Source organism: Larus michahellis, chromosome 9, assembly GCF_964199755.1.
Source record: "Larus michahellis chromosome 9, bLarMic1.1, whole genome shotgun sequence".
NCBI classification, from domain to species: Eukaryota; Metazoa; Chordata; class Aves; order Charadriiformes; family Laridae; genus Larus; species Larus michahellis.
Window position 1 is genome coordinate 22,822,848 of NC_133904.1, and position 12,522 is coordinate 22,835,369.

At 52.2% G+C, this 12,522-nt stretch overlaps 2 protein-coding genes across 8 annotated transcripts in view; one reads left to right on the top strand and one right to left on the bottom strand.

The window, feature by feature from the left end:
• The window catches only part of MYO9A (myosin IXA), a 188,761-nt gene extending 185,850 nt beyond the window's left edge, over positions 1-2,911 (bottom strand). For all 4 annotated transcript variants that reach the window (XM_074599687.1, XM_074599686.1, XM_074599683.1 and 1 more), the window contains exon 1: positions 2,708-2,911. The gene's annotated coding sequence lies outside the window, so the exon portion shown is untranslated. The remainder of the gene's footprint in view (positions 1-2,707) is intronic.
• Positions 2,912-3,070: 159 nt separating this feature from the next.
• On the top strand, positions 3,071-10,587 carry SENP8 (SUMO peptidase family member, NEDD8 specific). 4 transcript variants are annotated; one of them, XM_074600010.1, is made up of 4 exons: positions 3,071-3,157; positions 7,001-7,080; positions 7,618-7,767; positions 8,183-10,587. In XM_074600010.1, the coding sequence occupies exon 4, from the start codon at positions 8,226-8,228 to the stop codon at positions 8,862-8,864; it is 639 nt and encodes a 212-aa protein (XP_074456111.1). In that variant the 5' UTR covers positions 3,071-3,157; positions 7,001-7,080; positions 7,618-7,767; positions 8,183-8,225; the 3' UTR covers positions 8,865-10,587. The 4 variants fall into 4 exon arrangements, with proteins under 4 accessions (XP_074456111.1, XP_074456110.1, XP_074456109.1 ...); XM_074600011.1 differs by lacking the exon at positions 3,071-3,157 and adding an exon at positions 6,245-6,916; XM_074600008.1 differs by lacking the exon at positions 7,001-7,080 and having other exon boundaries at positions 3,073-3,157.
• Positions 10,588-12,522: the final 1,935 nt, after the last annotated feature.

The window sequence follows — 12,522 nt, forward strand, 5'->3', positions numbered from 1 at the left end:
TTTTCTCCCTAATGTATTTTTAAAGGAATTGTATCCAAGAGCTCCATGGTTTGGAGCGAGAACTAGAATTTGCCAGAAAACAACCATCCCAAATGGCTTTAGAAACTCTCAGATCACATTCACTTGCAATTTTGCTAGACTTGGAGGTATTTAAGGCTTCAGGACTACATGGCGCACTTGGTCCCAAGTCTGTAATGGTGAACCCTGGTCTCCCTCACCAGCTGCCCAGCAGTGCCCAGCTGCAAAACCAGTGGAGGGACCAGCACCCTCCCTGTGCTCCCAGTACTCCCCCTGTTGACTTGCCGATGATGCAGAGGAGAGATCTATTCTTCCATCCAAGGCCGGATACCGTCCTTCTAGAAATCAAGCCGCATACACGGGCAATTAGGATTTCTAGTACAGCCCTACCTCGAAATGAGCTAAATTAAGGTTGCACAGGTAACCTCAGGTTTCACATTTCCTGCCTAACCTCGCATGCTTCACATCCTCAGGGGTTTTCTTGCAAACGTGACGAACGCTCACTAACATCACCATGAAAACCCTAGATAAAAATAATTTAGGCATAAAACATTTAGATGGTTAGCTTTTCCTAGCCAAAGTTCCCAGATGTTTGCTAGTCTGAGTTTTAGGTGGCATATATAAGTGCTGGTGTTTGTAAAAGATACCACAGCAGCAGATGTCACATCAGCCATTTGATACCTTTCAAACTTAAAATGCAGCTTCTCCACCCCAAAAAAAAGATAAAAATGTGAACTTTACGAATCGTAACTAGATCTGTGGATGCACAGAACTCGTCCGAGGCACACTCTGCAAAGCTGAGCCTACATTTTAATACTTTTAAGAAAAAAAATAAAGAGAATCAAGGCATTCAATCAACCCTTCTTTCACACGTTTCAGAGGCACCACTGATGGGCCTTTCAATAAAGACGAAGCACCTCTAAAACCATCCTGATTTATATATCGATTGCAATGAATAAATAAACAAATAAATATAAAAAGTTGCATCATCATTCATTGACCAGGAAACAAAAGCTTATTAGTTGTGTGCCAAGGCTGCTGAATTACCTTCCCTACCATCAGCAGCCGGACTTACGGCTTCCAAAATGATCTCGGGGATGAAAAAAATCACAACCAGGAGTGAGAGCGAAGGCTGGGAACACCTTCATAAGGGAAAAATGCAAAGAAAATCCTCTTATTTTAATGAAAAAAAAAGTTCAAAAAATGAGAAAAGCCACTGAAATGGGTACATTTACTCAAAGATGTAGGGGAAATCATAATTATCGCGTGACTCCAGGACGACGGGCTGAAGAGGAGATGCTCGTCAGTGATAACGCAGCCTCTCTGAGCCCAGCTGGAGCTTGCTGGTGGTTAAGCTCAGCTCGGTAAGATCTCGCTTAAGCATTCACAGCCCATCACCACAGCGTCCACGCACCTCTCATCAGGGGAGTCGAGAAGACGACGCTCCCCTGACACTTCCTAGCACTCCCCTGGGAAAAGAGCCGGGAAAATGCTCAAGCCATCCAGAAACCCACTTCCCCAACTAATAACCTATTTACCAAGCGATTTAATAAAGCGCTTCGTTACCGATTTAGCAAAATACCGTGCTGCTTTCTCTCCCCGTAGCAGTGCTCTCCTCCTTCCTTTGCCGCTACGTGATTATTTTTTTTATATGCCGATGGGCAGGGTAACGCATGCTGCAGCAAGGGATGTGAAAGCCATGATTTCTGCCGAGCTCACGCTCCCGACTTTATTAATCTCAGCTTGATTTCAGGATATGAAAACGTAAATGGAGGAGGAGGAAGCCGATCTATAAGCAGAAGGGCGGCAAAACGCCCGGCTCTGAACTTACGGCAGGTCCTACCGCAAGTCACCTCGGAGGATTTTTTTGGGGTGGATAAAGCAAAAGGCCGTTTTGGCTAGATTTAGGAAAATTCCAGAAAGAAATAGCGAGTGTTTTAACCTTCGGAGGAGCAGCGCTCCCAGAAAGGTCCGGTGTGCAGAGGAGCGAGCCGCCGCGGGTTGTAACGCTGCATTAAAAAACAGAAATCCCTCATTACGACGGGGTGGGAATCGCTAACGATGCTCTGCTTCAGCGGCGTAACGGGCTCGCCGAAGCCGACGGCCACCCGCTCCCTCCGCAATGTCGCGGCGTGGGGGCCGATTCCCCACCCGCGGGCGGGGGGGTTGCGGGGATGCCACCCACCCACTGGTGACACTGGAAACGCGAAAGGGAAGGCGAAAGCTGCCCACCCATCCACCACCCCACCTCCCCGGGCTGGTTTTGTTTCACGTCTGGCGTGTCCGACCCACCCCAAAGATGGGTGTAAACGGCACCGGAGGACTGAGAACCGGCAGCCCCGCTCGGCGCTCCCAGGCGTGGGGCAGCCCCCGCCCGCTGCGGAGCCTCCCCGCACCTCGCACCCGGGGAGGGAGGGCGGGGGGGTAGCCGGTCACGCGTGGGGGGGAATCTCGCCATCTTGACCCGCTGCGGGAACGGACGGACGGACGGACGACACCCCCCCTTTCCCGACGCCACCGGGGGGGACTCGCCCTCCTCCGACGAACAAAGGCGGCACCGGGGCGATGCTCCGCTCCCGCCTCACGCTGAGGGGGCACGCGGCCCCGCGCGCGCTCCTCCCTCCCTCACTCACCCACCCACACACACACACACCCCACCGGAGGCCCCCGCTCCACCGCCGCCGCTCACCTGGGTGTCGGGGCGCGGCGCATCCCCGCTCCGCTCGGGGAAGGGAATTCCCGGGGGATGGGGACGGGGAAAAGGGGGAAGGGGAGGGGGAAAGAACCGGGGAGGGGGGGAGGAGGAGGAACGGGCGCTCACGCTCCCGTCGCCGCCGCCCGGGCGCTGCCCGACTGCCCGCGCGCGCCGCCCTCACGCGCGCGCCGCCGCCGGGAGGGGCGGGGGGGGGGGGGGGCGGGCAGGCGCGCACTTGGCCACGCCCATCACTAAGCCACGCCTATCCTATGTTCACGCCCCTTGTTAGGCCACGCCCATCTCGAGGCCACGCCCCCTCCGCGCGCCACACTGGCCCCTCCCGCGCCTGCGCACAGCCGGCTCGTTACGACGCGGCGCCGGCGGCTTTACGGTAGCGCGCGGCAACGGCGCGGCGCGGAGGGTGAGCGGGCGATGCGGCGGCAGGTGAGCGGCGGCGGCGGCAGCGGCAGCAGGGCCCGGCGGGCGTTGCCATGGCAACAGCGGGGGCGGCGGGGCCCCGGTGGTGGTTGCCCTGCTAGGCCGCAGCCCTTGGGGGGGGTCCTTGCCGGCCTCCAGCGGGCCCCGGGTCTTCACCGCGCGTTTTGAGGGGAAAACGGTGAAAATCGTTAAACGTAAAGATGCGTTACGGGCACCGGGTGTCGAGCCGGGGCTGGCCCCCGGGCACCGCTTGGCCTAGGGGAGCTGCCGGCCGGTCCCAGGCCTTAGTCCTGAGACTGACCCTGACCCCAGCCCGCGCCCCGCCAGCCCGGGCGGACCCGCTCCTCTCCCCTTAATTCTCATTTATTTCCTTAGAAGCTGCAGTGGGACAAGGGAGCTCTTCCCGGGGGGCAGCTGTCATGCTCCGATCCCAACCGGCACCGGGAGAGGCTCGGGGTCTGGCACGTCACTCCTCCGGCCACAGAGCAATGGCAGCCCTGACCTGTTCCTCTGACCGAATTCCTTCTCCTGACCCAATTCCTGCCACCTTTAGGTCTTTCAGGCAGATGGTATTCCTTCCCAGCACTTCCCACTACTCTCCTGAATAAGCTTTTTCTCAAAGCTGGCCAATGTGAGCCATCGACAGCTGGTTTAGCATCGTTTCGATGGGTTTCCTATCGTTAACTCTGGGAGAGTCTCATTGCCATCTCTCGTCCCCGGGCGCTCAGGTCACTGGGGCTTTTCTCCTGTTGAACCTAATGCTTTGTTCAGTCCCATCCTGGGGAGCAAAAGACGTTTGATTTAGTAGCACTCGGTGTAGTTCCTCCAGCTTTTCGTTTACCGCCCTGTGAGATGCTGTGAAACAAAGCAGCGTTCTGGAGCTCGGTTGTGTGGAGCAGCTGCACATGCCTGTTTGGGGAATTCGGAGAGAACAGAAAGGTTTGGGCATTGTCTGTGCGTGCAGAAATTATGAATGTTTTCTTCTGGGCCTTCTGGAATTCAGGGCCTACTGACCCTGCAAAGGTTCTATAATACAGGAATTATAATCTATAGGCTACTAAGACATTGTTTATATTTAACAAAAAGAGTAAACAAGTACGCTTCTTCTCTAGCTTAGTTGTTTATTTCTGCTTGAATTTATTCTCTGGCTCAGTTAGGAGAGAGATAAGTATGGCAACTCAGGTGCTGGTAGCCCAGCCCAGCTCAAGCTCTTGAATAGAAATTGATGTTCCTTGTCTGATCTTAACAGCGACCGCTATTAAGAGCGCTGACACGGCATCTAAAAACTGTATTTCCAGTAAAAGGGAATGGTCGGGTGGTTAAATCACGGGGCTTTTTACACTTGATCCTTCCAGAGATCTCAGCCAAGCCACTGAAAACTTCTCTGTCCCTCTTACTCTTTCCCCAGTAAAGTCTGAATAATTTGCCTTTCAGGTGGCCTTCTGTATCACCTCATATTCTTTAAATTTGGTACAGGAGTTTAGTGACATGGCACCTTAAAATATTCACTCTGGATGCTCTTAGCACCTTTAATTTATTAAAATAGACTTTAGGAACCTGATTCATCCTTAATGTATGCCCTCTTTGCTCCATCACTGCCTATTTACGCTCAATTACTAGGAATTTCATTCCCTGGCTCTCAAGTGCTGCCTTCAGAGGGCAAGGCAACAATTACATGCAGAAGGTATTTCTCTTTAATGTTGTGAAAATAATAAGTTTGGGTTGTTGTTTCGTGGTTGTTTTTTTTTTCAAGTATTACAAAACGCAGGCTTTGCCTTGCATCCTGGACACGAAGGAGGCCCATCAGTTTATGGATCAAACCTGCGCTAAGGATGGCAGCTTGTTTGTTAAATTGTTATAACTTAGAGGTGAGAGAAACTTGACTTCTTGCCACATCGATGCAAGACGGCACCGGTTTCAAATCTGTAAACAAAATGGGCGGTTTCATCTTGGTTGGCTTGATGACATTTTTATTGAAATGCTCCTTTTTCTCTCCCCGGTGTTCTCATCTGAGCACTCGAAACGGGGCAGACGAATATCCCTCCCAGAAGCTGAGGATTACAGAGAGCTTGCACAAATTCCAACTACTAAACTGCAAATAAAATGAACGAGCAAGCCTCTTGCTGGCAACCTACAACAAATGTTCCAGGCCTGCGTCTCTATTTATGGTTATTTTTATGAAAACTTCTGAACAGAGTGTGCCTGAGCCTTCAGGAAGCAAATCCTGGCTGTGTCTGAGCAGAGCTGCTTGCGATCTGTGACTGGATTTCAACAACCCTTAACCTCAAAGGTGCTCAGATTGTAGATTCATCTTGAGGTTCTCCCGAACAAAACCACCTCTCTGAGAGCTTTTCACAGCTCCTCTATGCTTTTTTGGTCCGTTGCTTACCTTAAGTGGCTCTGAAAGGCATCCCAGCCTTCGAAGGGTTTTCCTTTAAGCTGGGCGCTGCGCGCTGTGAGTCATCCTGCAGAACTCAGAAGCAGTTTCACAAATACCAGATGGCAATAAAATTAAAAGTAGTAGCTAGTGGCAATTAAGCATTTGCTATAACCATTCTCCCTTCCTGACTGTAGGAAGCTGCCAAGTGTCTCTTTTTTTTCTCTTTGACTGAAAAAAAAAACCAAACAAACAGTGTTTCCGCAGAGTGGAAAATTAACAGAATACAGGACTCACGCTTCCTTCCCTAGCCTGTAATCCCGTTTGGACTTGAGTGGAAAGCTATTTGCTGTATTTCGTACATCTGTAGGAGAAGATGGAGCAGAAAAAAACATGCAGTAAAGGAAAATTTGGGGCACTGTATGGGCACACGCAAAAAGTATTTGAGCAGCAACCCCGTAAACCCCCCCAAACCAGCCACTTCTAGGCTCGCAGGACATTCAGCTCTTTAAACAAGAGGATGTTCGGGCATGCTACAGAGTTGCTGGGACTTAGTTTGGATTTTTTTGTTTTGTTTTTCTACTGCAGGCTCTTGCAAAGGATTTGCTCCACAAACTTGGAAATAGTTTGCGTTCATTATAACGTAGGAAGCATGTCCAAATACCATTGTGTTTGGCTCAGTATAAATAACAATGACTGCTCCCCTTCCTTTTCAGTGACTCTTGCTGCTTGGCATGCCTCGGACCTATCAGCGATACACAAATAGTTATTAGCATTTTCAAGGCCCAGATACGCTACCTCGGCCCTTCCTTCCGACGTATTACACATCCAGCATGCTTCATCCAGTCGGTTATTTACAAGTCACATGCGATGTGAGCTTGCCAAGATTTTTTCAAGATAAATCTGTCTTAATTTATGCATACCTGGCCGGGAAGGACCTTTTCATGATTCACTTGCAATAAGAAGCACAAATCTACTTCTTCCTAACATGTAAACAACACAACACATGGGATTTTTTTTTTATTTCCCCCTATCATAATGGAGAATTAGTGTCCTATTTATAGTGAATCGTATTAAAGTGATCTTATCGTTATTCACTTTCACACGGTGCTTTAAGAAATCCCGAGATGTTTTTGTGCTGCGTTTGGCACAGAGGAGGGAAGGGCGAGGCCAGACCAGCTCCACATCACCGCTGTCCCGAGCTGCGGCGTTTCTAGCCCTGTCCTGGCAAGGAGAGAGGAAGCGTCGGGGGCTGTTGGTGCATCGCAGCAGTGGAGGAGCCCGGGCTGGGGAATGCGAGAGCAAAAGGAAAAGTGGGGCAGATATAGGGGGTTTAAATCCATAGTTTCTCTCCAGAAGATCTCCTCCTAAATCCTAGACTGATGCCAGTGAGTATTTTGCATTGTCTATTGAGTAGCACCTCCTAGTGTGCTGTGCAACGTCTTTCCTAAAACATACTTTAATTCCCCCAGGATGTGAAGGCAGCAAACGCAGCAGCTTATGAAAAGGAATTATATGACTGGTAGAAAGACCAGAATTAGTGGATACTCAGGTAACCTGATAAACGGAAAGGAGGAAAAGCCTTGCCTGGAAGACCTGTTGAAGCCCCTTGAGTACATCCTCAAACACGTGGGTGGGGAGAACCAGGTTCTACAGTCTACTTGAATTTCCAGGCGCCTTTTTAAGCGTGAGCAGCCTCTGTTTCTGGAAGGCAGGCGCAGATGAAGAGGGAAGAACATAGCCTGGACAAATAACAGAGTAAGAGATTGGAAAGAGTGGGTCAGCATGACCCACGGTTCGCAGGTGGCCTTCACCAGTGGGAGCCTGCAGGGATCTTCACCCCTCAGTGTACCCAGCTCTCCTTTTGTGAGCAAAATTTTAACAAGTTAAAACCCGAGCTAAGAAAAATGATAGGTATTTTGCGGACTGTCCAGCTTTGGTGGTATTTGAGTTATTGAAATCTGTAGCGTCTAGCTAGAGAGGTGTCCTGAGGATTCCCACGGTAGGGAACTGGTTTGTTTCTGATCTTGCTTTGTTTTGTTTCTCCTTACTCACCGCTGCCTTGCCTCCTGTGCTGGCGGGCCAGCAGGTTTTCCTGGAACAGGTCATGCGTCTGGCACCGAGCTGTGGCACTCTCTGCTAGGCGAAAGGGACCGTATGCCTGTCAGACAGCCCCGAAAAGACTTTTATTTAAGGAATACCAGTGATGCAAAGGATTACAGTGACTGTCACTGTGCAGGTAAATACTGAAACACCAAAACACCAACCGACTTTGCCCAGATCACGTATGGTTTCTGTGCAAAGCAGAGAACTAAAGGCGTGCCTGCAGTTCCTGAGCAGGAACTGCTTTGAAATCACTTTGCTTTGAGGTTAAGATCATAACGATGAAACGTTTATCTAATCGGAGCCACGCATTGCTCCTAGAGCAGCAGAAGAGCCCGGCTCAACCTGTCACACACTGCAGATGAGAAGCTGCCTGTCCTCCGTCTGCTCATCTGGCAGATGGTTCAAATGCCAGTCCTTCAAATATCCATCTGGGAAACCTGGGCTTTGGCTCCCTGCTTGCTGAGCAGAAACTCGAGATGTTTGTTGCACTGTATCTCATCCCATGTGTGATCTAATTCCTTAATTTATCTCCCCTTTCTACATTTCAGCTTTTGAAGTCTCCTGGAGTGCTGCAGCCGCGACCTGTGCAGGATGGACCCCGTTGTTCTCAGTTACATGGACAGTTTGCTGAGGCAGTCGGACGTTGCCTTGCTGGACCCCCCAAACTGGCTTAACGACCACATCATCGGGTTTGCCTTCGAATACTTCGCCAACCACCAGTTCCAAGAATTTAGCGATCAGGTTTGTTTTATCAGCCCTGAAGTGGCTCAGTTCATTAAATGTGCCCTTAGTCAGGAAGAAATAGCCATATTCCTTCAACCGCTGGACCTTCTCCAGAAGAAGCTGGTGTTCCTGCCCATCAATGATAACTCCAACCAGGTCGCTGGGGGCACCCACTGGAGCTTGCTGGTTTATTTCAGGGACAAGAAGTGCTTCGCCCATTATGATTCCCACAGTAAATGCAACTCTGTCCACGCCAAGCAAGTGGCAGGGAAGCTGGAGGCCTTTTTGGGCAAGAGAGGGGGCAAAGCAACCTTCGTGGAGGAGAAGGCGCCTGCCCAGCAGAACAGCTATGACTGTGGGATGTACGTGATCTGCAATGCCGAGGCTCTCTGTCAGGGATACTTCAGGGACCGGCCGGAGCCTTTGCTGCAGCTCCTCACCCCCTCCTACATCACGCAGAAGAGATCCGAGTGGAAAGCCCTGGTCACGAAACTGGCACAGAAATGATGGAGATGCAGCTCTGGTTCCGCCCCCCCTGCAAAAACTGCCTTCCCCATCCACGAGGCAGCACCCCCAGTGCCTGAGGGAGATGCTCATGCGCAGGATTGTCCCAAAGAAGAAGAATGTAACCCCTCCAGCATGGCTACACCCCCCAAACACCCCCTTTCCTTCTGGAAAAGCCTTAGTCCCTTCTGGAATTCACTGGCCTTTGAACTTCTAATGAGAAAAGTCACTTTCCTTTCAAAGAAACCCTCCTCTCAATGGTGAAGTTTTACACTAATTGCTGTGGCAAAATGGGTTGCTAAAGAGACTTCTCCACCTTTGCCCAGCAGGCAACACGCCCTCGTTTGGTGGCTTTAATTGGCCACAGGCGTTGCTGTTCCAAGCCCGGTTTAGCAAATGCCCTTTAAAACTGAGCCCCCAAATGCTTTATCGTGGCTATTCTAATTTGTGCCTCCCGCTAGTGGTATTTGAGCAGCCTAGGATTTAGCAGCAAGGATGTTTTTACCCCTGAAAACCTGATGCTGGAATGTCGATGTCAAAAGACGAGACTCCCGAGGAAATGCTACAATTAATTAAAGAACGGGGCAAAATCAAAATCAGTTTTCTTCAGATAGATGCTCCTAGGCTGAACAGCGATCGCTTTTTTTTTTTTGTCCCCCGCCCCTGCTCGCTCTTATTACAAATTAAAACCTGACTCTGAACGGCTGGAAGATTAATAGGAAGCTGAGAAACCCAATCCTAGGAAAGGAAACTTAATTGAGATGAAAAGTGACACTCACTCTTTGAAGTTGAGTTGTGGTTTTTTTTTTTCCATTATGATTTTAGGTCGTCTCCATTTGGGGAGGGTTCGTCAGCGCTCCCCAGCCCTCGTTAGTGTTCGCTGTGCTCAGAGCGTACGAGGCGGTCTCTGCTTCCTCTAGCACAAAACCAGTTCTGTTACTCCAGATAAAAAACACACCAGGGAGAACAAAAGGACAGAGTTTGAGGTATAAAAGCCAAAGATAACCGCCATCTCCTTGAAACCCAAGAATTCCTTAATACGCTTCTAATCGAAACACTTTTCCTCCTGTGCTGGCTGATGCCTGGGATCTCAGAGCAGATCCTCTCGTTAAGGCAGGCTTAGCAGTGGGGAAAATAAAAATTAAAATGAGACGTAGTTGCAGGATGATCTCTAACCTCCTGAGCAGCAAAGCGCAGGTTGCTCAGGTGGCGTCTGGCAGAGCAACCGCCCCCCAGCACGCCAACGGGATCAGGGAAATCCAGGTTAAATACAGCCCTCGGAAAAGGGGGAAGGATTAGTTTGAACTTTGCCCATCTTATTGCCACCCCAGCCCCACGGCGTGTTTACCAGCGCAGCGCCGAGGGCGATGAACTGTAGGAAGTTCTTAAACTTCCCTTGTTGCTGAAGGTAAGTAGCCACAGCCCAAAACACTCTCCAAAAAACACCCGAGCAAACTCACACAGACAGCGGAGGGGCAAAACGAGGGTTGGGATCGTTCCCGTCCTTCCGAGGCTGCCCAGAGGGGAGAGCAGCCAGCGGGCCAGGGCATCCCTCCCAGCACCAGCCCTCCCTGGAAAACCCCTTCCACTGTGCTCGGACGGAGCTGAAATGGCATTGAGCCGCTCGCTGAAGGGGATTCGCGTGGGGCTTCGCTGGAGCAACATCACTGCCACGGCAGGAGGCTGCCTTTCTCCCGGGTCCAGAATAAAACTCAACCAAACCGTGCGCTTGTCAGCATTGTCCCGTCTCTTGTGTAGGTACCTGCTAACAAGCGGTGGCTCCCGCTGCCCCACGGTTTCTTGTGTGATGGTGTCGCGGCCACGAGGGTGTCACAGAGCCTCGGGTCGCCGCGCCCTGCAATGGGTGAAACCGAGCAGAAATGGGTCTTGGGAGAACCAGCGAGCCTGGGGACAACTCCGCTAGCGCCTTGCGCCATAGCAGGGAGGCCATATGGGCTGATTTACTCTCCTAATCCTATTTTAACGGGTGGATTTGGGCTGGGGAGGAGCGCGGGGAGAGGGGAGGCAGGAAGGCAGGATTGTGGGTGCGAGCAGGGAAGCATCGGGGGGGACTCAAGAGCAGGGGCTGTGCTCAACCAGGAGGCAACCCGCGTTCCTTGTCTCCGTCCCCGAGGGATGGGACAGGGCTGCCAGAGCCGGCAAGGTGAGCACCCAGGGCCATTTCCTGCACCCGAGGCTTTTACGTGGCATTTCTTTACACAAAGAAAAGCAAATAAGCTCAAGCAGGGCGTCACCGGGAGAGCAAACACGCCACCGACCAGGGAGGCAAACACCAGCTGGAAAACAAAACCGGAGCCTTGGAACCATCCCCGGGCAGCAGGGACCCCCCAGACCACACCGGGGGCTTGCCCCTGGCTCCCCCAAACCTCCACATCGGCCGACTGCACCCATGGGTTGTTCCACCGCTGGCTTTAACCAAAGGGTCCCAAGAGGAGCCAAGGTGGCCGTCACCACTGTCACACGCCTGGCCTGGTCTCGGTACAGGGACAAGGGACCTGTATATATACAGGACAAAGCACCTGCTTTGTATTGGGTGCTGTGGAGCACCCAGAAAACACAAGACCAAAAAAAACCCCTCAATCCTACACCTCTAAACCTCATTTTTGGGGCCATAAGCTCCAAAGTTTGAGGTTGAACCCGTTGATTGCCAACTTGTTTTTTTGAAAAAAAAAAAAAAACAACCCCAAACCCTCCAAGCCTATTTCGGCAGGCACACCAGCAAAACGAGCTGGGCCAGTCCCCAGCGGGGACTGGGTGGCAGCGGGACGACCCCTTTCATCTGCCGGGTCACCCGTGGAATCAAAGGCTCTGACGGCCCTGTAACGCCGGGGCTTTGAAGCAGCTTCGATCCTTTGGCCAGAAACACGGCCGAATCACAGACATCCCCTCCCCAGCACCGCGGCTGCTAAATCTCCCAAAAAATGGGGTGACAAGGTTAAATGCAGCCATGGCGGTGACACCGTTGTGGGGTGACACCACCCTGGTCCCCATTTAGCCAACACCATCCTCGCTGTGGCCTTCACGTGGGGCCATTTTCCTGCATTCTGCTGCGCGGGCCGGGCTGGAGGGGGAATTCAGGTTGCAGATCCTCAGGGAGGAGGAGGAGGAGGAGGAGGAAGGCTCGCCCCACCCCAGGAGGCTGCGGCTGCAGCTCAGCACCCTCCCTGGGCATCCGCTGTCCCCAGGGAGGCCCTGCCACCAGCTTGAGTGTCACGTCCCGCAGTCTCTGCTGCCATCTAGTGAAAGAACCTCCCTGTCCCCTGCACCCGGAGCATCCCTGGGTGTCCCCCAAAAGCCCCCCCCGGTCACCCTGCCCCAGCCACGGCTGCACCCCCTGCCTGCTGTCCCCCCCTGGCATAGCCAGGGTGACAGGCAGGGTGACCTGATGTGGGGAAACGACGCTGAGCACTGACCAGCATTCCAGTGGCACTGGACCACGCAGCATCCCTCCAGCCGGCCCTATGGGGTGTGACAGTGGGGGTCACACGGCCCCAGGCCCACCAGCACTGTGCCAAAGGGAGGACAAGGTGATGCCACCTGTCCCCAAGCCCACAAAAGGACAGGTCTGCCCCCACATAATCCATGTCCTCGGGACATGGCCAACAAAGGGCCACCAGGACAGCCCAGACTGTGGTAGCCC